At 47.0% G+C, this 24,506-nt stretch overlaps 1 protein-coding gene across 1 annotated transcript in view; it reads left to right on the plus strand.

Moving 5' to 3' along the window:
• The first annotated feature begins 1,028 nt into the window (after positions 1-1,028).
• LOC309514970 (vasoactive intestinal polypeptide receptor-like) overlaps positions 1,029-24,506 on the plus strand; it is a 113,446-nt gene continuing 89,968 nt past the window's right edge. The window contains exon 1 of the mRNA XM_082192517.1: positions 1,029-1,404. Within this exon, the coding sequence (XP_082048643.1) occupies positions 1,339-1,404 (66 nt within the window). The 5' untranslated portion in view covers positions 1,029-1,338. The remainder of the gene's footprint in view (positions 1,405-24,506) is intronic.

The following is a 24,506-nucleotide window of genomic DNA, read 5'->3' on the forward strand; positions in this document are numbered from 1 at the left end:
GGAGAAAGGTTGTTTTCTGCTGCTCCGGAGAAGCGGACACGGAGCAATGGATCCAAACTACAAGAAAGAAGATTCCACCTAAACATTAGGAAGAACTTCCTGACAGTAAGAGCTGTTCGACAGTGGAATTTGCTGCCAAGGAGTGTGGTGGAGTCTCCTCTTTTGGAGGTCTTTAAGCAGAGGCTTGACAACCATATGCCAGGAGTGCTCTGATGGTGTTTCCTGCTTGGCAGGGGGTTGGACTCGATGGCCCTTGTGGCCTCTTCCAACTCTATGATTCTATGATCTTGTGGCCATTTAATCATAGCTGATTTCACCATTTCATCCTGAGTATTCCTATCCATTCTGAAGGAAATCAGCCCTGAGTGCTCACTTGAAGGACAGTACCTGAAGCTGAGGCTCCAATACTTTGGCCACCTCACGAGAAGAGAAGACTCCCTGGAAAAGACCCTGATGTTGGGAAAGATGGAGGGCACAAGGAGAAGGGAACGACAGAGGACGAGATGGTTGGATAGTGTTCTTGAAGCTACCAGCATGAGTTTGACCAAACTGCGGGAGGCAGTGGAATAATAGCTTTAACTATACAGACCTTTGTTGGCAAGGTGATGTCTCTGCTTTTTAAGATGCTGTCTAGGTTTGTCATTGCTTTTCTCCCAATGACAATCCTGAGAGTTATAGTTCGTTAAAGGGTACCAAGTGCTACAGTTCCCAGAGCTCCTGGGGAAAGCGATCGACGGGAAACCACCCTGAGAACTGCAGGGGAAAACTCTTTCCCTCTTTTCTTTTTTTCTTTCCTTCCTTTCTTCCGCGTCCGTCTTTATTTCCTTACCTTCCTCCTCCATCCCTCCTGCCTGCTAAGCTATCCAAACTCAGATCCCTACCTGGACCCAGCCAAGCCGAGCCTCTTCCCATTGGCTTTCCCCGCCAGCCCCGCCCCTCCCTCCCCCAAACCCCGCCCTCTGGGCGGAGCCAAGGGAAGCCCTTCCACGCGGCGCCTCGGAGGGAGCCGCACATTGACTTGAGCCTTGTTGCTCGCTGGTGCCTCTCGCTCCGGGTCTGCGTCTCTTCTGCGAAAGGGAGCCTCGTCCCTGCCAGAGTCTGCAGAAACGAAAAAAATCAAAGGAGGACGCTGGTGGATTTTATTTAAAATTCAACTTCTGAAGAATGCAGAGATCACTTTCTCTTGCATGAAGAGGAGTTTATTTAAAAAGGAGCAAAGCAACGCACGGGGCAGAATAATGTAGTTGTTATTATTATTTTAAATTGTCCAAGAGAAAATCCGGCAGAAAAGAAGCAATTTTGCATTGTTGCATCATCCTTGCCCCGCACCGTCACGCTATGGAGTATAAAGCAAGACCGCGTCTGTGGTTTTGGGTGACCGTCCTCGGCTGCGTGATTTCCGAGGTGAGTGAGCAAAGGGTTGCAATAGCCCTTTTTCTCTGCAAAGACAGTAAGGGGGAGGGCAAGGTAGGAAATTCTTAAACAGGAGAAGGGAAAGTCTCTGATTTCTAACCACCTCCATACCTTAGGAAGATAAGGAGCTGCTTTCTACTGAGCCAGACCATTGGTCCATTTCATAAAATCAAAGAATTGTAGAATTAGAAGGGTCCCAAGGGTCATCTAGCCCAACCCCCTGCAATGCAGGAATCTCAGCTAAAGCATCCGTGACAGCTGGCCACCCAACCTCTGCTTAAACACCTCCAAGGAAGGAGAGTCCATCACCTCTCCTGAGAGTCTCTTCCACCATCGAACAGTTTCTACTGTCAGAAAGTTCTTCCTGATGTTTAGTCGGAAAGTCCTTTCTTGTAGCTCAAAACCATTGGTTTGAGTCCTACCCTCCAGAGCAGGAGAAAACATCCGTGCTTGGTTTCCAGACCCTTGATCATCTTGGTCCCCCTCCTCTGCACACGTTCCTGCTTGTCAACATCCTTCTTAAATTGTGGCGCCCAGAAAAGGACACAGTATTCCAGGTGTGGTCTGAAGAAGGCAGAATAGAGTGGTACTGTGACTTCCCTTGACCAGGACACTGTACTTCTGTTGATGCAGAGACGCGGGTGGCGCTGTGGGTTAAACCACAGAGCCTAGGCCTTGCCAATCAGAAGGTTGGCGGTTCAAATCCCCGCAATGGGGTGAGCTCCCGTTGCTCAGTCCCTGCTCCTGCCAACCTAGCAGTTCGAAAGCACGTCAAAGTGCAAGTAGATAAATAGGTACCACTCCGGCGGGAAGGTAAATGGCGTTTCCGTGCACTGCTCTGGTTAACCAGAAGCGGCTTAGTCATGCTGGCCACATGACCCAGAAGCTGGACGCCGGCTCCCTCGGCCAATAAAGCGAGATGAGCACCACAACCCCAGAGTCAGCCAAAACTGGACCTAATGGTCAGGGGTCCCTTTACCTTTACTTATGACTTCCCTTGATCAGGACACTATACTTCTGTTGATGCAGCCTAGAAAAGCACTAAATTCGTTCTAAATTCAGTATTGTCTACCCTGACTGGCAGCAGCTCTGTGGGTGGTTTCAGATGGGGTATGATCCCAGCCCTAGCTGGAGATGGAAGATGGGACTTTCTGCACGCAGTTCCTCTGCTACTGAGCTACACCCCTTTCCCCTATTAGGGACATAGGAATTTGCCTTGCCCTGGGTCAGACATTTGGTCCATCTAAGCCTGTATCATCCACACTGGCTGGCAGCAGCTCTCTAGAAGGTTTCAGACAGGGGACGTTCCCATCCCACAGCAGGGAATGAATCAAAGCTACCAATGAGCAGCGTCTTTTCAATTTGCCCTATTTGGAGTAGCTTAGTGGGGAAACTGGGGTGTCAGGAGAAAAGCCCATGAGGATGGATCCTGTGTTGGGTCAAAACATTGTACAGCGCTTGGCACAAAGCACCTAGTCGCAGTAAACCTACTGGGACTTCTTCCAGGGGGTGACGTTTTGAATGGACTGTTTTCTAGGTCTGTCCAAAGGGCTTTAAAAACTTGACTTTGTGTTTATACACGCATGCACAAAATATGCACAAACTCGCACATATATCAAACTTGATTTTTTTAAAGCATCCAACATTGATCTGGACAAGTTTACTCTGAATGTTGGAAGGATGCTGCTAACCACTAAAGCCATGTATTTATTACGGTGGCCACCAGTCTCTGTCTCTCATATATGCACAAATGCATGTCTGTGTATATAGACGGATATCAAACTTGCTTTGTTTTTATTTTGTCATATTTATGCTTTGGTTTTATTCTACACCCCTGAGAGGTTTTTTTAAATATATATATATACTGAGTAGCATAGAAACGGTCTTAAATTAATCAATAGCTTTTGGCAGTATTGATCTTCCAACTTTATCAGTGCTTAATTTCTTGACAAATAAGCGATGAGACAGGTGCTTTCTGCACATGCTCAGAGCATTTTCATTTGTTCCTGCGTGATCTAGTTCTGGTATTGAGACGAATGGATCAGTCTTGGTGAGCTTAAAGACAGCTTCCGTCAAGGGACTTCATTAATTCTTTTTAGTTTGGTTTATGGGGGGAGAATTTCAGGGTTTTTCCACAGCACAAGAAAAGCTTTCCATTTCCCTCGTTCGTTGATTCATTTGGTGGGGGCAAAGTTCTTTAGCCAAGGATCAGACCCACACATGAAACCAGGAGATTTGTGATGGGACCTCTTGACAAAGAAGCTGATGGGAGGCTGTTTCTCAGTGATCCTGGGGGGGGGGGTATTCAAACTTCCGCCTCCACACACACCACAATATTGATCTGAATCACTGCCCTTTCATCCCCACAACAAGCCTTTGTTGTTGTTGTTGTTTAGTCGTTTAGTCGTGTCCGACTCTTCGTGACCCCCTGGACCAGAGCACGCCAGGCACTCCTGTATTCCACTGCCTCCCGCAGTTTGGTCAAACTCATGCTGGTAGCTTCGAGAACACTGTCCCACCATCTCGTCCTCTGTCGTCCCCTTCTCCTTGTGCCCTCCATCTTTCCCAACATCAGGGTCTTTTCCAGGGAGTCTTCTCTTCTCATGAGGTGGCCAAAGTATTGGAGCCTCAGCTTCAGGATCTGTCCCTCCAATGAGCACTCAGGGCTGATTTCCTTAAGAATGGCTAGGTTTGATCTTCTTGCAGTCCAGTGATCCATGAAGGGGACAACAAGCCTTACAGTGAGTAAAAATCCAGCATACATCTCATCCAAAGTTGAATCAATAGCCCCAATAGAGGCCGCAGACCGTCCATAGCTAAGCACTTCTGAGCCCTGATGATTTCAGCAAGAAAGTTAAGCAAGTGTTTAATTCTTCTCTCTCTCTCTTTGGGAAGTCAATCGGAGGGCTAATGTTTGGCTGGGTTGTGATCAGTTTTCAGAATGCTACACGGGTGGCGCTGTGGGTTAAACCACAGAGCCTAGGACTTGCCGATCAGAAGGTCAGCAGTTCAAATCCCCGCGACGGGGTGAGCTCCCATTGCTCGGTCCCTGCTCCTGCCCACCTAGCAGTTCGAAAGCACGTCAAAGTGCAAGTAGATAAATAGGTACCGCTCTGGCGGGAAGATATACGGCATTTCCGTGCGCTGCTCTGGTTCGCCAGAAGCGGCTTAGTCATGCTGGCCACATGACCCGGAAGCTGAACGCCGGCTCCCTCGGCCAATAAAGCGAGATGAGCGCTGCAACCCCAGAGTCAGCCACGACTGGACCTAATGGTCAGGGGTCCCTTTACCTTTACTTTACCTTGAACAAAGAGGGTGGACTTCCATTCACGGAGTTTGTGCAGCAGGACTTGGGTTTCTGCCTATAATCATTTGCTTGTCCCCCAAGTTCTGTTTTGTTTTCCCCCAGTTGTTGTTGTTTTTTTAATCATAGATCATTGCTATATTATTCCAGGGTTCGTTTTAAAACAGACCCTGTTGGACTGTAATCACCTGGCTGTTTCCACACACCACACACTCCTCGCTTCCCATTAATCACTTCCATATCCCACAGTTAATGCCCTTTCACTCGCTCTGTTCAGCTGCAAAATGCATTTGCGCTGTAGAACGTACAGGCTGTCACAGATTGCATGTTATTCTCATAATACTGTCACCAGTGTGTATGGAGCTCTGCAGAGAATGGAAACAGAGGATCTTACAATCTAAACTTCTATACTGCAGGTTATTGAGGGAGGAATAGAAAATCACTTCAGTTAACACAGACATAGATTTAGTTCACGTAAGGGCAGGGGAAGCCCAACTGATGATCTCCAGGTCTGCAGTTAAGGACTGCAATGTGAATCCGAGAGCGATGATGGGATTTGTAGTCCACAGCATCAGTCTATCACTGAAGCGGGACATGAGAGCGGATAAAGTCATAGTGTGAAAACTGAGAATAATGGCACATCAGGATTAAGGAGACCAGGGGTGGGGAGAGGGACAAACTGAATCTCTCCTGCCTTTTCCGTCTTGCAGGAAATTGTGTTTCTTCTGTGGCCCACATGTCTTCTTTGCAATACTCCCTTCGAATGCCCGGCATACCTGGGAGATGGTGAATTTGAACCCCACCCCTGCGGGAGGGTAACCAATGCGTCACTTGGCCTCGGTCTTCCCATTTGCGAAATGGGTTCATGCAGAAGGCAAACGAAAAAGGGGGTTGATTTGTCACACCTCCCGCCCCTTCCTACACACAGTTGGCCCCGAAGTTAAGCCCCACTTGAGTTCAGTAGGATTTGCCCCTTAATACGCATGTTTCTAATTGTTGTTTGAGCTTTGCTGTCACCTTGGCTATAAAGAAAGACGGTCCTTTGATGGCTATTCTCAGGAGCCAAATACATGTTTTGGCACCTTGCCTTCCTTAAAATGAGAATTCTGCGAAATGAGAAAAAAGCTCGAAGGAGCTTCTCTCTGCAAGTCATATTTCCTCAGGGTCATTTGCCGGGACTGTTCCCATGTGCACATCCCACCACCTAAAAACTGTAACTTGCCAGTATGAATGGGCCATAAACAGAGCCCTGACTGCAGGATCCAACCAAGAGACCATCTAGTTCAGTGTGCAGAGGCAAACCAGATTTTTTCTGGATACTCACAGGCAGCGCATGAAAGGGATGTGCCCTTCCTTGTGTTTTTTTCTGGGCGTCTATTATGCAGTGGTATACTGCCCTTGAACATGGGGTTTCCATTAAACTCTTACAGCTGATAGGAACTGAGAAGATTATCCTTTCTGAAATTGAGGGATCTTTTTCTAAGCCCAGTGGTCTTCGAAAGATTCAGTCCTACCAATGTTTAAAAAAGCCATCTCCTGCTATGGCAAGCCTCCTCCATCCTGCTGGTGCCCTCAGGATAGTTTTGATTTAAAATCAATTCTTTTCAGTGGAATCCAACTGCATCCATTTAGCGCAGATTAACAGGCATACAGTGGTTGAGATTTCAAGGGATGTGTGAATTTAGCCTCACTCACTCATTCTTGAAACACCAGCTTCCCAAGTCGGCTTCTAATTTCTTAGCTGGAAGCACTTGAGTAACCATTGATATTTTCCCAATAATTCCCACATGCATCACTTCCCTTACTTCCCTTCCCTTTGGTCGTCTGGGGGGCGGGTAGAGTTTGCTTCCTTTTGCTGCTTCGTTACAATGTTGTGAAATTGGTTACAACGCAGGCCAGTTTGCAACATAGACCACAGATATCAACATAGCGTAAAACCCAAACCAGTTATATAAATTCAATTCTGGTAGGAAATACAAATAAAACACAAGTTCTCATAACAGCAGCGACATATAAGGAGGAGGAGATCGACAGCCGGGTGTCTAAAATACAAAGAACAGTGCAAAAATGCAGAATCTTTTCTCTACCCAAAGGTGCCTTTTAAAAAGAAAATGACAGACCCTCCCAGCTCTGACTTTGCAGCTTTCCTTTCCTCTCCCATTCTCTCATCCTGGGAGATCTTTCCTGCCTCCCTTTCAAGGTCTTTCCATCACCTACCTGCCACTTTCATACTGCTTTCACTGGTAGTTTGGGGGGGGGTATTTTTAAACAGCTTCTGGGCTCTGTCCCTCTGTCACACACTAATGGGACGCGGGTGGCACTGTGGATTAAACCACAGAGCCTAGGACTTGCCGATCAGAAGGTTGACACTGCCCTATACGGCCTAGGACCCTCGTATCTACGGGACCGCCTCTCCTGGTATGCCCCACAGAGGAACTTACGGTCCTCAAATAAAAACATCTTGAAGGTCCCAGGCCTCAGAGAGGTTAGGCTGGCCTCAACTAGAGCCAGGGCTTTTTCGGCTGCGGCTCCAACCTGGTGGAACGCTCTGTCACAAGAGACAAGGGCCCTGCAGGACTTGACATCTTTCCGCAGGGCCTGCAAGACAGAGCTGTTCCACCAGGCCTTTGGTTAGGGCACAGCCTGACTCCCTCCTTTGGCAATCTTTACAATACTTTAGTTCATGGTTGCCATCAATTTTGATTTTAATTAATTCTTATGATGTTTTTATAATGTTGCACTATTTTAGTGTTGTTAGCCGCCCTGAGCCCGGCTTCGGCTGGGGAGGGCGGGATATAAATAAAATTTATTATTATTATTATTATTTAGCTGTTTGGTTACAGCTGACCCCTGGAAATGCTGGTCAGAGAGCCTTGAGGTGAGGTTCCTGCAGGGCGCAGCTCTTGTTGTGGCAACAGATGAAGTCACAGCCAATTGCCTTCAGCAAGAGATCTGAGAAACAGAAAGCTACTCAAAAGCAATTGGGGCCAGGGCAGCGGGGAGAGAAGGGTGAAATATTTTTAGGGCCTGGCAGGGCAAGAACTCACATTGAAGAAACAGTCTCCCGAGAGAACGTGATGCTTCTCTGTAGGAATGTAAACCCAGGCAGGGTAAAATGCTAGGATACATAGCTTGGGGAAAACGCACCTCGTGAATCACTGGGCTTCCTCACTTTGACATCTCTGCACACATTCTTCCACTGCTGAATCGTTTCCCCTCTTTATGCAAGGCAGGCTCCCCCCAGCATCCAGAGAACCCCAGAATGAGTGGTTTCTTCGTTTATATATTATATTGCATTTATAGTCCAGCTTTTTTCTCCATGGGGTTTAAGGTGGTTTCAATGGTTCTCCTCCTCCTCCTCACTGAATCCCCACAGCAACGACCCTGTGAGCTGAGAGCCCAAGGTTCCCCAGTGAGCTTCACAGATGAGTGAGGATTCGAACCCAGGACCTAGCCTGACAACCACAAGACAACACCGGTTAGGGGAAGGCTGATGCAGGCAATTAAAGGACCACAGTCCAATGTTCATGACATTTGTGTGTCAAGCGCTTCATAGCCTTGAACCCTACAAAGCCCCGCAGTCTTAGAGCCAAAGTAGCCATGACATGTGTGTGTGGTGTTGTTGTTGTTTTTAAAAAAAGAAAATAAGATTGAATGGGGACCTAATAATTTTGGGGATTGTGGCAGGCGGGGAGGGAGGTGGAGGTTTAACCCTTTCCTTCTTTGCTGATGATAAACCCATATGTTGAAACTGGGTGTGGGCCTGTTCCTCTCAGTGATACCAAATTCAAAGCAGGGGGTTAAATCTGGGGAGGAGTGGGTTAAATTCTCCCCTCATGCCTGCCCTGATCCTCTTAATTATCAGTCTTCTCAGCGCCCCCCCTTCCCAGAAAAAAACGCCTACAGCTGACACATTTATAAGGTCACATCACAGTTTGAGGTTGTTTTTCATTTTCCCGGATAATAATAATTATAATTATAATAATTATTATTTATTATTATGGGTCTTCCCAGCCACTCTGGGCGGCTCCCAACAAAGATTAAAAATACATTAAAATATCACACGTTAAAAACTTCCCTGAACACGGCTGCCTTCAGATGTCTTCTAAATGTCAGGTGGTTGTTTATCTCTTTGACATCTGATGGGAGAGCATTCCACAGGGCGGGTGCCACCACCGAGAAGGCCCTCTGCCTGGTTCCCTGTAGCTTCCCTTCTCACAGTGAGGGAACTGCCAGAAGGCCCTCGGAGCTGGACCTCAGTGTCCGGGCTGGATGATGAGGGTGGAGACGCTCCTTCAGGCATACAGGACGGAGGCCATTTAGGGCTTTCAAGGTCAGCACCAACACTTTGAATTGTGCTCGGAAACGTACTGGGAGCCAATGTAGGTCTTTCAAGACCGGTGTTATGTGGTCTCGGGGGCCGCCCCCAGTCACCAGACTAGGCAAGGTTGGGTTGCAGTCGCTCCTTAGGAAACAGAAACCGCTCTGTATATGCTCAGAGGGATGCTCATTCGTATTTTTATTCCTCGTGTCATGGAGTGCTCTGAGTTGGGGGAGAGGCTGTTTTGTTCTTCCTCTCTGGAAAGCTGTGCCAAGCTAAATTATATAAGAAGGTGAGATGTTTATTAATTCCAGTGCATTGTATGTTTGTTTTCTTCTCTTGCAAACACTCAGAGAGCGGTGCTCTTTCCCTTCCCTTTGTGCCTGCTATTCACACCGTTTGTTGCAGAGTGTTGGTTAGTGGAGTGGGGCTTGGAATCGAATCCCGCCGCTCTCTGGAATCGGAAAGCCAGAAGGCGCCCCTGAACTCTGATAATGCCCCTCGCTCGCCTGGATGGAGGGCAGAGATGAGCTTGTCTGGAAACTGCTGTACAAAGGCCCAATTTGCATAGAACTATAGCCTCGTAGAGTTGGAAGGGACCCAAGGGTCATCCAGTCTGATCCCCTGCGATGCAGCCCCACCCACTTTTCCTCTCGCCCCGCCCACCGTTTGCATACTGCCATTGTGACCATGAGCACTGTGAGCATTGCTTGCTACGAAAGTGAAATCATCGCTGCTGGGATAGACACCCACTCTTTCTCTCAAAAACTCCCACAAGCAGAGGCGGTGAATTTTTTTTTGTTTTTAAAAAAGGAGAGCTCTCAAAATGATTCATGCCAGAAAACTAGGCTGCCTGCATACTGTTGGGGAAAACGACTCTCCTCCAGATTTATCGGGCGTGGGCGAGGAGGAGAATTTGTTTCTTCAGACTCTCCCTTGGCGTTCTTTTCTCTACCACTTTTTTCCCCCTGGTTCTGTGCTGGGAATAGCAGCGAAACAGGCTGGTGTTCAACAGGCGAAGCTTTACCCGTCTGAGCCCTGCAATGAAGGGCGACGCTTCAGCTGTGGTTTATTTATTTATTACTGGGTTTATTTCTTGCCTTTTTTCTGCGAGGAGCTCAGGGGGGCGTAAATGGTTCTTCTCCTCTTCATTTAATCGCCACAACGATCCTGTGAGGTGGGTTAGGCTGAAAGTCAGTGATTGGGCCAAGGTCACCCAGTGGGTGTCATGGCCAAGTGGGGATTTGAACCCTGGTCTCCCAGGTCCTAGCCCAACACTCTAACCATCACCCCGCACTGCCTCACTGCATAGGAGCTTAGGAAGCTGCCTTCTACAAAATCAGGCCCATTGGTCCTGCTAACCCAGTATTGTCCACACGGACCGGCAGCAGCCCACCAGGGTTTGAGGCATGGGACATTTCCAGCCCTACCTGTAGGTATCATTGGGGACCTTCTGCATCCAAAGGAGGTGTTCTGCAACCGAGCTACACCATTGAATTTTTGCCTGTTGATGTGCCCACTGAAGGCAGAGTGGCAGAACATTGCCCTTTCCTTGTTCTGGTATCACCGTGATGAACGGATGACAAAGCTCTCACGGCTCTGTGCGAAATCTTGTGATATGCTGTATTCTTTGCTCTATAAGACTCACTTTTTCCCTCCTAAAAAGTAAGGGGAAATGTGTGTGCGTCTTATGGAGCGAATGCAGGCTGTGCAGCTATCCCAGAAGCCAGAACAGCAAGAGGGATTGCTGCTTTCACTGCACAACGATCCCTGTTGCTTTTCTGGCTTCTGAGATTCAGAATATTTTTTTTCTTGTTTTCCTCCTCCAAAAACTAGGTGCGTCTTGTGGTCTGGTGCGTCTTATAGAGTGAAAAATACGATATGTATTTTTTCTGCCAGATTCATTTCAGCAGAGCTTGACGCTTGGCTTTCGGGTCGCTGTGAGTTCTTTGTGTGGCAGGCGAAAGAGGGCAGCCTTTCTCCTGCCCTCTAAAGCAGCTGTTTTGATCGGAGACCCAGAGCTAAAATTCCAGGAGACGTGGGATGAATATGTTTGGGGCCCAAAAGCCAAAGGCTTCTGAGCACCTGGTCTGAAAGACAAATGGGCCAATGAAAGAAGTTTTGACAGAAGGTCTGGGGTTTTTAGAGCTGCCTTAGATTTATAAAGACAGCATCTGAAAAATTATTGTAAAATAGTTTTCCTGGCTCGAGCAACATTGAGCTGATGCCACAAACCTGCTGTAAAAAAGGAAAATTCAGGTGTGCTGGTGCTTCCTGTGAATTCTGGCTCTGATGCTTAGAGGTGGCGAAAGGGAATTCAGTTCAGGTTGAATACAAAGGCAAACCTACCAAATCTGCAATCTGCAAACTGAACCCGAGCCGTCCTTTGAAATCCTTTGCCTTTTGCCAATTCAGTTCTCAAGCCTAGTAATGTGTGCAAAATTTGTTTGCTTATTTAATTAAGCTAGCTATGTACTGCTTAACCACTTAAACGATTTGTGAGGATGCGATACAAAAAAAACCAACAGGAGTCAAAACTTTAAAATCAGACTTTGATTAAAATGTTTGCTGGATTTTTATTTATTTTTTATTTTTTACGTCTTCATTTTGCATATGCCGTGTGCTTTACATTAGTGAAAACAGCATGCAAAAATGTGTTATATTAAGTGGTATTGCTTTGCTAAAACTGTGTATGCTAAAGACAAAACTATGAACAAAAATCATTACAGGTTTGGAGATTAGCACTGAAATGCTGGTTAATTTTTTTGAGGACTTTGGGGGGGGGGAAGTAACCACAAACTGACATCGAAATGTGTAGAGCTGGATTTAAGATTGGAAAAATGAGAAACCAATTCACTCATTCCTATTGATATTTTAGGTTTCATAACACTGTAGAGTTGTAAGGGACTTCCAGGGGTCATCCAGTCCAACCCTCTGCAATATAGGAATCCCAGCTAAAGCTGACTGAAAGAGTCAGTGGAAATGCATGGCATGAACCCCCCGGAGGACTAGTGAATTTATTTGTAAAGAAAAAAGGGAGCTGACGATGTAAACTGGGACTTAAGTACATAGCAAGAGCCCTGCTCCATCAGACCAAATTGTCCATCTTAGCACAGCATCCTGCTTCACACAGCAGAGAGGTAGCTGGCTGGATACTTCTGGGAAACTCTCAAGCAGAGGCTGAAGGTGATAGACCTCCTTCGGTGTTCTTCCCAGCAGCTGGTAGACTGTCTCTGCACATGGAGGCTCCATGTTGCTGGGTGCCTCCTGGTTGGTGCTGCCTCACAACGGGGCCTTATCGGTGGTGGCTCCCTGCTTGTGGAATACCCTCCCTGTCAATGGCTAGAAGAGGCTATTGCCAGGAGCCTTGAAATGATTAGCTATGGGGACCCATGATTGCCTTAAAAGGTTTTCGGATATCTTAATATCTTTCAGATGATTTTATCTTCAATTGTCTGGTTTTTGTTGCTTTATCTGTGGCCTCAAATTCACTTGGGAGATAGGGCGGGCTAGATATAAATAATAGCACTAGTACCAGCAGTTGTAAAGCTGCCCCATATACAGTAGATAGATACATAAATAGATAAATGTGTAATTCAGTGCTCAGGGTGAAGAGTATGGGAATTAAAACGGGGGGGGGGAGGAGTTTGATAAGCTGAAGTAACTGTGTGAAAATGCTCCTAGCTATGTTCATTTCGGGACGCGGGTGGCGCTGTGGGTTAAACCACAGAGCCTAGGACTTGCCGATCAGAAGGTCGATGGTTCAAATCCCCGCGACGGGGTGAGCTCCCGTTGCTCGGTCCCTGCTCCTGCCAACCTAGCAGTTCGAAAGCACATCAAAGTTCAAGTAGATAAATAGGTACCGCTCTGGCGGGAAGATAAACGACATTTCCGTGTGCTGCTCTGGTTCGCCAGAAGTGGCTTCATCATGCTGGCCACATGACCTGGAAGCTGTACGCCGGCTCCCTTGGCCAATAAAGCGAGATGAGCGCCGCAACCCCAGAGTCGGCCACGACTGGACCTAATGGTCAGGGGTCCTTTTACCTTTATGTTCACTTCACAGAGTAGCAACACCTCAGTGTGACTGAGATGGGTGGGCAATTAGATAACGAAGGATGTGAGCTTCAGGGTTAAACAGAGCTCTTCTTCGTGTGTTGCTTTGCAAAGCCCCAATCCAGAATTGGCATCGCAGGACCTAGCTGAGTGTTGTTCCTTAACGCCAGGAAAATTAGTAGTTTTTAACCAGGAATTACAGTGGGTGCATTGCAAATCACCCCCCATCCTCTATCGGGAACCCTGATGCAAAAAAACCTTTCTTCACCACCCCAAAAACCTTCGTAGAGTGAGAAAAATGTCCGTTGAGAGGTTAAAAAAAAGGGGGGTGGACTTGACTGAGTGCCACATTTCCATCGGGCCTCAGTTTGAGTGCATTGTCCGCTGTGAAAATATCGCTCTGCCTTTGCCAGCGGAATTACAACCACGTAAATCCAGCCTGGATGGGAGCCAAATTGAACACATTGTCTTTTGCATAGCCAAAGTGTACAGTTGGCACACTCAGCTGTCTCGCTGGTACATGACAACTGCTCATGTTCTCTTGTTTCTCTCGTGCCCCCTTTTGAGCACTGCTTTCCAGCTTTCTTCATTCTGCCACCTGGCGTTGCTTAGGGAAAGGTTTGGCTCAATGGGTAGAGCATTGGCTTCGCATACAGAAGGCTGCCCTGGTTCAATTCCTGCCTGGTGTCTCCACATAGGGCTGGGGAAAGTCTTCCATTTAAAAATCTGGAGAGTCAATGCCAGGCTGCAAAAACCAGCCATACCCAGCGTGGGCTCTGCCAAGGGTTTGGAACCACAGCTCCCCTTGTTCCTGCTGGGGCTGATGGGAATTGTAGTCCAAATCACAACGAAGAGCCAGTGTGGTTAGTCAGCAGGGGTCAGCAAACTTTTTCAGCAGGGGGCTGGTCACTGTCCCTCAGGCCTTGTGGGGGGGCCAGACTATTATTATTTTTTTGGAGGGGGGATTGCACGAATTGCTATGCCCCACAAATAACCCAGAGATGCATTTTACATAAAAGCACACATTCTACTCATGTAAAAACACCAGGCAGGCCCCACAAATACAGTGGTACCTCGGGTTACATACGCTTCAGGTTACATACGCTTCAGGTTCCACTAACCCAGAAATAGTGCTTCAGGTTAAGAACTTTGCTTCAGGATGAGAACAGAAATCATGCTCTGGCGGCGCGGCGGCAGCAGGAGGCCCCATTAGCTAAAGTGGTGCTTCAGGTTAAGAACAGTTTCAGGTTAAGAACGGACCTCTGGAACGAATTAAGTACTTAACCCGAGGTACCACTGTAACCCAGAGATGCATTTTAAATAAAAGCACACATTCTACTCAAGTAAAAACACACTGATTCCCGGACCGTCCGCAGGCCAGATTGAGAAGGCTATTGGGCCGCATCCAGTCCCTGGACATTAGTTTGCCTACCCATGGGTTAGTGCAGGCATGGGCAAACTCGGCCCTCCAGATGTTTTGGGACTACAACTCCCATCATCCCTAGCTAACAGGACCAGTGGTCAGGGATGATGGGAATTGTAGTCTCAAAACATCTGGAGGGCCAAGTTTGCCTATGCCTGGGTTAGTGTCAGACTAGGATCTAGGAGATCAGGGTTCGAATCCCCACTTGGCCATGAATCTCACTGGGTAACCTTGGGCTAGTCACTGACTCTCAGCCTAAGCTACAACCAGGTTGTTGTGGGGATTAAATGAAGAGGAGGAGAACTTTGGGTTGTTGTGGGGAGTAAATGAGATGGGGGGTGACTATGTATGTGACTTGAGTCCCTTGGACAAAAAAATTCTATAAATGCAATGAATGAAAAAATGAAACAAATGAATGAAAAATGTCTGGAGGGCACCAGCTTGGGGCCAGTCGACACAGAGAATACTGAACACCTCTGCTCTTAGACCAAGTGGAAGGCTTTGCAGGCATCAAGGACTTGCAAAAGCCATGCCTAATGTGGATACTCACTGCAGAATTGAGGGTTCACCACACAGCTCTGCCTGCCTGCCTGCCTCCTTAGTTAAAACCAGCCAGGGGGTGGCTCTGCCGGTCGTTAGCGCCATCTACTGTTGATCTCCTGTCCTTCCGCCCTATCAGGTGCAATGGGTACCAGCCACCACCGTGGCAGAGGTTATCGCCGAAGAACAATCATAAGCTAAGTGTGGGGGGAGGGGAATAGCAAGAAGGACCACACTGGACATAAGAAAATAAATGCTTCCTATCTGTATGTGTGAGAACCTTTTCATTAAAGGTTCTTTTTCATTAAAGAACCTTTTAATGAAGGTGAAAGAGGAGAGCGCAAAATATGGTCTGAAGCTGAACATCAACAAAACGAAGATCATGGCCACTGGGCCCATCACCTCCTGGCAAATAGAAGGGGAAGAAATGGAGGCAGTGAGAGATTTTACTTTCTTGGGTTCCATGATCACTGCAGATGGTGACAGCAGTCATGAAATTAAAAGACGCCTGCTTCTTGGGAGAAAAGCAATGACAAACCTGGACAGCATCTCAAAAAGCAGAGACATCACCTTGCTGTCAAAGTCTGCATAGTTAAATCTATGGTTTTCCCAGTAGTGATGTATGGAAGTGAGAGCAGGACTATAAAGAAGGCTGATTGCCGAAGAATTGATGCTTTTGAATTATGGTGCTGGAGGAGACTCTTGAGAGTCCCATGGACTGCAAGAAGATCAAACCTCTCCATTCTGAAGGAAATCAGCCCTGAGTGCTCACTGGAAGGACAGATCCTGAAGCTGAGGCTCCAATACTTTGGCCACCTCATGAGAAGAGAAGACTCCCTGGAAAAGACCCTGATGTTGGGAAAGATGGAGGGCACAAGGAGAAGGGGGCGACAGAGGACGAGATGGTGGGACAGTGTTCTCAAAGTTACAAACATGAGTTTGACCAAACTGCAGGAGGCAGTGGAAGACAGAAGTGCCTGGCGTGCTCTGGTCCATGGGGTCACAAAGAGTTGGACACGACTAAACAACAACAAAATCTGTACGTGTTATGCTTTCATGTCCAAAGGACTTTCCCCACATTATCTAGTTGCTATCTTTACAACAACCCTGCAAGGCGAGCCAGAATTCATATGCCCCATACTGTAGATGTGGGGCAGGACAAGGGAGCTAAAGGCGAGAGAGTTGCTTGCCTAAGGTCTGCTGGTGAGTCTGTGGCAGTGGCCTGAGTCAAAGGGGAAAGATGAGAAGCGTATCAAAGAGAAGACATGGGGAATGGATGGGTTGAGGGTAAAAACGAACTTGAAAAAATAATCAGCCTGGATAGCTCAGTTGGTTAGGGCATGGTTCTGATAACTCCAAGGTTGCAGGTTCAATCTCTGTCTGGGACAGCTGTGTATTCCTGCATTGCAGGGGGTGTGGACTAGATGATGTTGCAAGTTTAATACACCATAATAGCTGTCTAAATATTCATGATAAATCAATCCTCCCACTGCTTAGGGAAACGGTGTCCCAGAGAGAATCATTGCTGGCTGATCTTCTCATTTTAAATTGCCTTTTAAGCCTTCTGACCTGTGAAATGGAATTGCAGGAGAAGGAGGAAAAGGAAGGCTTTGTGCGAACTGTTGGCACTGATGGGGGAGCTAGGTGCATGCTTAAGGGTGAACATAAGAAGAGCTTGCAGGATCAGGCCAATGACCCATCTAGCTCAGCATCCTGTTCTCACAGCGGCCAACCAGGTGGGAAACAGGATCCGACCACAAGAGCCCTCTCCCCTCGTGTGGTTTCTAGTGACTGCCGTTCAAGTCGTTAATACCTTTGACCAGAGGATAGTCATCATGGTTAGTAGCTACTGATAGCCTTCCCTTTGATACATTTGTCAAAGCCTCTTTTAAAGCCATCCAAGTTGGTGGCCATCCCTGCATCCAGTGGGAAGGAGTTCCATAGTTTAACTATGCAATGTATCAAGGACTTTTTCAAAAATCTGTCCTGAGCCTTCCAAGCATTCAGCTTCATTGGAGGTCCATGGGTTCCAGTGTTATGAGAGAGAGGGGGGGGCGGAGGGAGGGAGGGAGAGAGAAGCGTTTCTCTATCTACTATCCATCCCTTCTTCCAACTGCAGTCTGCTAGTGCTCCTGAAAGCGTTCCCAATCCATCCTGCTGGACAGACTGGGCTTTATCTGGCTTATGGAATGGGAAGAGACAAATTCACAGGGGACGCTGGGCCTATTGCTTGAGGTTTTGGGGGTGGGGGGTTCCAGCCAGCCAGCGGTCCAGCCCCTGCCCCGCAATACTCCTTTCCATTCTTCCTCCCTTGGATTTCCATCCCCCCACCCCACTCACTAATCAGTCAGTATTCCACATCCACAGAGTATGCTCAGTTCTCATTAGCCTATTTGCGGGGCTCCTACCCAACTATAGGTAGGGATGCCGGTGACACTGTGATCTAAATCACAGAGCCTAGGGCTTTTCGATCAGAAGTTCAGCAGTTTGCATGTCAAAGTGCAAGTAGATAAATAGGTACTGCTCCAGCGGGAAGGTAAACGGCGTTTCCATGCGCTGCTCTGGTTCGCCAGAAGTGGCTTAGTCATGCTGGCCACATGACCCGGAAGCTGTCTGCGGACAAACGCTGGCTCCCTCGGCCTATGGAGCGAGATGACCGCCAACTTCAGAGTTGTCCACGACTGGACCTAATGGTCTGGGGTACCTTTACCTTTACCCGCCTATAGGGATCTCTTTCCCTTAAAAAATGTTTGAACTTCTCCAGACCTTTGGCTACATAAGGATTGGCACTCGCACCTGAACTTGGGAAATGGAGAAAACGATAGTGAAATGATGATGATGATGATTTTATTATTTATACTGTGCCCATCTGGCTGGGTTTTCCCCAGCCACTCTGGGTGGCTCCCAACAGAACACTCAAAACAGAATAAAACTTCAAACATTTAAAAACGTCCCTAAATGGAGCCTCCAAGTTCCTAGGTAATATACCTCCGGGTGAAGCACTGCTTGTGCTTTTCTTAGAATTTGCCAAAGTGTTTGGCTAGGGCTGCCATATTTCAAACAGTGAAAATCCAGACAGAAAAGTTGTTGAGCTTTTTCTTGGGGGGGGGGGTCCAAAGTTGCTGTGCTTTTGCTTTTCTTTGCTTTTGCTTTTTGCTGAGCTTCTTTTGCAAAATTGCAATATATGCCATTTTGAGCTATTTTTACGGGAAATCGGCAAAAATGACACTGCCAATATGGAGTGCCATACGTCTGGACATTTCCCCGATTTCCGCCCAGACGCTGCTGCCGACTGCAGTATTCCAGATATGTCCGGGAAATTCCGGACGCATGGCGACGCTGTGTTTGGCTAACCAGTGTGGGAAGCCGGATGTCGAAGGAGGTGGACTATTTGCTCTCACACAGCAGGGCACCTTTTATGTTCTTGCATCTGGCTCCTGAGTCTTCATTCATGAAATTGTTGCAGCCTCTTCTTCCCAGGCCTAAAGAACCAGGATGCATCTATTTAGGAGACCAATGGGTCATGTTCAAAGCGAAAGGGCCATAGCTCAAGGGTAGAGCATTTTCCTTGCAAATTCAATCTTGGAAAAGACTCCCTGCCTAAAATCCAAGAGAGCAACTGCCAGTCAGTGTAGGCTATAATGAGCTGGATTGACTCCATATATGGCAGCTAGGAAAGCTCCTATGTTTTAAAAAAAATATTTTAAATAGTTTTTTAGCATATCATTTTCAAGTTATTAAACATGCTTTTATATCTTATACATTTTTTTTACTTCCATCAATCACATCTGAAAATTTTCCAATTTTTTCACTTAATTTACCTTTCTTATTTTCACTATTACATTTAAATCTCATAATTAATGTCTCCCTTCATTCTCTTCTTTGCAATATTTCATATATTTTTCCTTACAAAACTTCTTGTAATCCTACTAGCGTAATTTGTTGATTACAGTTGCTCTTCAAATAATTTGTATATTTCTTCCAATCTTCTGTGAATCTCTGGTCCCGCAGGTCTCTAATCCTTCCTGTCATTTTATCCAATTCTGCGTAGTCCTTTAATTTTGTCTGCCATTCTTCTTTCGTTGTTATTTCTTCTTGCTTCCATTTCTGAGGCCACAATATTCTTGTCACTTTTGTTTGCATATAAGAACAATTTTGCATCCTGTCTATTGATATCCTCACCTATAATGCCAAGTAAAAATGCTTCTGGTGGAAAGCTCCTATGTTTTGAGCTTCAGGACACGGGATCTGTCTGGCTTAAAAGCCAGATACTTCCAGGGAAGATAGGTAGCCGTGTTGGTCTGACGCAGTTGAGGTAAATTTTAAAAATTTAAAAATTGTCCAGCAGGGGTTTTTCTCAGAAGGGTAGTAGTAGAAAAAACCCCAGCCCACCCTCCCACTATGTATAAGGGTCTGGTGACTTCTGTTTCAGTGTATCTGAAGAAGTGTGCATGCACACAAAAGCTTATACCCAGAACAAACTTAGTGGGTCTCTAAGGTGCTGCTGAAGGGACGCGGCTGGCGCTGTGGGTTAAACCACAGACCCTAGGACTTGCCGATCAGAAGGTCAGCAGTTCAAATCCCTGCAACAGGGTGAGCTCCCGTTGCTCGGTCCCAGCTCCTGCCAACCTAGCAGTTCGAAAGCACGTCAAAGTGCAAGTAGATAAATAGATACCGCTCTGGCGGGAAGGTAAATGGTGTTTCCCTGCGCTGCTCTGGTTCGCAGAAGCAGCTTAGTCATGCTGGCCACATGACCAGCTGTACGCCGGCTCCCTCGGCCAGTAGAGCGAGATGAGCGCCAAAACCCCAGGGTGGGCCACAACTGGACCTAATGTTCAGGGGTCCCTTTACCTTTACCTTAAAGGTGCTGCTGGACAATTTTTTTAATTTATTTTGATTTCTAGGGCAGTGTTAGGAACTCGGATATATAAGCTAGGCACCAGATGGCTCCTTAAACCAGGGAATGCCTAGTTGCCTTTTTGCAGCCAAGTTGCTAGAAGGTCATATTTTCCCCTATTTTCAAACTAGACTGGATGGTAAACACAAATAACCAGCGTGGAAGGACCCAAGATACAATGGGATGCAGGGGGTGGGTGGGTTAACTCATTCCCCCTACCATAAGGGCAATCTTTGCTATGGGAGAAAAGCTTCCATTGGCGCCTATGGGAGTTTTCTTCCCTTTGCAAAATAGCAATGGGTGGGGTCTGCTTCCCATTGAGACTGCGGCAGAAGCAAAGGGTTAAACACACACACTATCATCTCCATTTGATAGGTCCCTCCACCCTGGCTATTTTGTTTTTGGTTTTTTTTTGTTAATCAGCTGTATGATGCCAAAGGCCAGATCCATCTCACCACCAAAGCCATACTGCGCTGTTTCATTTGAAAAATAAATAAAATAAATCAGCCCTGCGATGCCAAACTATATGACAAATGTCATGTGTAGTTTGGAGCTCAGCTCAGGAAGTAGGAACTGAAAAGCAACAGTGTCATCTTGATTTAGCAAGTGGGAGATGCCAGTTCTTCTTAACTCTTGTTATGGAAACATCTCGTTTTTGATTAATTTTAATTTCATTCTGGGCTTTATACAATCCTCACTCCCAGGCTTGACTGTCTACGCAGCACAAACTTCCTCATTTCCTCTGGCTGCGATAATATTTTCCATTTTTGCTCGAGCCAGGGGTGCTCATTTCTCTGGTGCAAAGGAATTCACCCAGGGGCAGGATTTGTGGCTGGGTAGGGAATCAAGAGGGGACGCGGGTGAAGCTGTGGTCTAAACCACCGATCGGAAGGTCGGCGGTTCGGACCCCCGCGGCGGGGTGAGCTCCCGTTGCTGGGTCCCAGCTCCTGCCCACCTAGCAGTTCGAAAGCACACCAGTGCAAGTAGATAAATAGGTACCGCTCCGACGGGAAGGTAAACGGCGTTGCGTGGCAAGTCCCCCTCCCCCCTTGGGAAATAAAGACACAGAACATGGTATTTTAAGGTTAATGGGCGTAAAAGGCCACAACTTTATTGACTGCAGGAATTGAGCGGTATTGGCTTAGGCATTGGTCCTAACAGCTAACCGGCTTCAGCCCAATTGCATGAAGATCAGCAAGGGTTAACCACCAGTAGGGGGAGTCCTGCTGATGTACATCAACTAGGATCTCCCCCGGGGTCACCGCACGGGGGCGTGCCTTAGGCCCACACCTCCATAGGCTTCGGACAGGGCAACGCCCCCCGGAATCCTTTACTCTGCTTTGGGGGGAAGGTGATGGCACTTCCTTCCCCCCATTTGCATAGCAATACCTCTACCAATGCCCAACCGCCAATCCCGGGAAGTTGTGACGATTTGCTACGAGGTAGGTGAAAAAACCAAATGGCAGGTGCCAATTCGCCAAGTGGGAAAAATTCCTACCAGGCCCCTTAACGGCGACCAACTGAAGTCCATAGCAAGGTCAAAGGAGTAAACTAAGGGGCGGGCAGGGTGGGAAACCTGATCAGCTGGAGAGGCGAAGAAAGGGCGGTTCTCGGGGCATAAATAGCCTGGGCCACGCCTCCCTGCCCAGCTGATTGGCTAGGCAGGGAGATGACTCGCCCAAGGATTCCCTCGTTCTCACGGGGGGGGGGCTGAGAGCCAGCCCCCACGTGCCTGGGGAGGGTGTGGGTCCACAACCCCACCTCCTCGCCAGTTCGGAAGTGGCTTTTCCGTGCACTGCTTTGGTTTTGCCAGAAGCAGCTTAGTCATGCTGGCCACGTATCTGATATTTTATGTGAACCACCCTGAGACCTTTGGGTATAGGGCAGTATAGAAATTAAATAAATAATAATAAAATGATAATAATAATAGGCTTCTGTGCTAGCTGTACATGCAGCTGTAGTCTCAGCCTGTGGCACCTACTTGCAAGTAGATTTACTCACCTGTAAACGCTATAGCTTTCAATTCCAAACGGCAAGCACATATCTTATTGTCTGCACCAAGGATGGTTATAGAAGTGATTAATTTTTTTCCCCTTGGCATGAAAAAGCAAGAGCCCTCCAGAAGCCGGTGTCCTTCTGTGGCAGGACAGAGAATTCAGCTCTTGATTTCAGCCTTCTAAAAAATAAAACAAATTCCTGGACAGCAAAATGCCTCCAACCATTTTATGCAGCCCCCCCCCCTTTGCTTCCGTGCAAAAACAAGACACTATTGTTATGTAACTCTTCTCCTTCTCCCCCCCCCCCGCTGCATTGAGTAATTGGGGGGGGGGCGGGCGGGTTTGTTTTGCTGAGAATAAACGTTAGAATTCTCACAGACTATGCATGAACCTTGGCTCCTCTGCTGAGAAACTAGCCCTGGAGCGCATCTCTGCTTTTGGAGATTTCATAAAAGAGCTGGCTTTGCCTGAGAAGTCTCTAAATCTGTTTTGACATCCTGGTAGTGCTGAATAAGTGGCTGGCCACTTTATTAGAAGGCGGCGATCTCTCCACCGTGGCTCCCTTTACAGAGGCAGTAGAGGCTGGATAATATTCTTGCATGCCACTCCAATCTCTGCGCAGTGCAAGATTCCCGGGGTTCAAGGGGCTTAACTCAGTGGCCGTGCTTCCTTTGGAAATGAGACACAGAGGACTACTTGCAGAAATACTGTAAAATTAAGGAATGTTAAAATGATGTCGGATGGAAAATGTGGTATTGGTAAAAAGATTATCAAGAATATGTAAATATGGATTGATAATGGTTATAAACACATGGTTATAATAGGTTAAGATACTGAGTAAAGATAAATGACAGAGGGTAAGGATTTGCTGAATTAAATATCTGAACTGGAATACAAAAAGGGAGGTGTGAGGAGGTCAGGAAACTAGTAAATGAAGTATAAGATATGAAATTATTGATCTTTCTCTTTTCCCCCCCTTTTTGTTAACTGTTTCCTATTTTGTATTTTTCATGTGTTCTGTTTTTGTATTTTTGTAGTTCTTTTTTCCTTTTTTAAGGTTATTCTTTGTTCTTATTTGTTAAGTCTAAACTTTGAAACTTTTTAATTGCAAAATCTCAATAAATATTATTTAAAAAAAGGAAATGAGACACAGAGGAGATAAAATAATAATAATAATAATAATAATAATAATAATAATAATAATAATAATAATAATAAATTTATTTATATCCCGCCCTCCCTAACTGTAAAAGTAACACAGCATTCTAAAATCAATTCATTCTAAAATCAATTCAAAATCAAATTAATGGCAACCGTTGGGCTAGAGTTCTATGAGGATTACCAAAGGAGGGAGTCAGACTGCGCCCTGGCCAAAGGCCTGGTGGAACAGCTCCGTCTTGCAGGCCCTGCGGAAAGATGTCAAGTCCCACAGGGCCCTGGTCTCTTGGGACAGAGCGTTCCACCAGATCGGGGCCACGGCCGAAAAAGCCCTGGCTCTGGTTGAGGCCAGCCTAACCTCTCTGTGGCCCGGGACCTCCAAGATGTTTTTGTCTGAAGACCGTGAGGTCCTCCGTGGGACATACCAGGAGAGGCGGTCCTGTAGGTACGAGGGCCCTAGGCCGTATAGGGCTTTAAAGGTTAAAACCAGCACCTTAAACCTGATCCTGTACTCCACCTGGAGCCAGTGCAGCTGGTATAGCACCAGGTGAATGTGATCTGGCGATGAGGACCCTATAAGGAGTCTCGCCGCGGCATTCTGCACCCGCTGGAGTTTGTGGGTCAGTCTCAAGGTGTCTTTATGTGGTTTATTTGCACATATCTACAACCTGAGCCTACGATGGAAGGCTTCACAGCATTAACACCCCAAGAGGGCCCAGAAATCAAACATCGCCCTGTCTCTCTCAGTTCCCTGTTTTGCTTCTCTGCTTCCAGCTCACATCACCCCAAACTCTCTGCTCTCAGCTCTGTCTTGGTCCATCTGCAGGTTTTCTGTCTCACACAGAGCCTCTTTCCTTTGTTCTCTCCATGGCCCATCACCCAGGCGATCGCCTCAACAGGAAGCTGGCCTGACTTATATTTTAATCCTTGCTGGATCCAGAGGTTAGATGGGTATTCAGAATACAGCCGACTCGCCCACCCCAAACTCAAAGCAATACAAAAGGGAATGCAGGGGGCGGGGAGAGAGAAGAGAGATCTTTTACTACTTCTATATTAGGGCTGCCATACATCCTCTTTTTCCAGGACATGTCCTCTTTTTCATGGGTATGTATAATGGCAATGGTCATAGCGATCCATAGTTAAAAGTAGAAGTCGGCAAATGTGTCCTCTGTTTTGCTCTTCAAAATAAGGCAAGCCTACAGGAAGGGCGTTGCCAGATCAGATCAAAGGTCAATCTAGGCCAGCATCAAATTCCACATAGTGCCCAATCCTGTACCCCCAGGAAGTCCAAAAGTGGGACGCGGGTGCAATAGCTTTCTCCTGCTGTTAATCTGAGCAGCTGCTATTCAGAGGCATGTGATGTCACGACGTGGCAGTTCCTAGCGTCATGACTGATAATA

Source organism: Podarcis vaucheri (assembly GCF_965113315.1).
Source record: "Podarcis vaucheri genome assembly, chromosome: 12".
Classification (NCBI taxonomy): Eukaryota; Metazoa; Chordata; class Lepidosauria; order Squamata; family Lacertidae; genus Podarcis; species Podarcis vaucheri.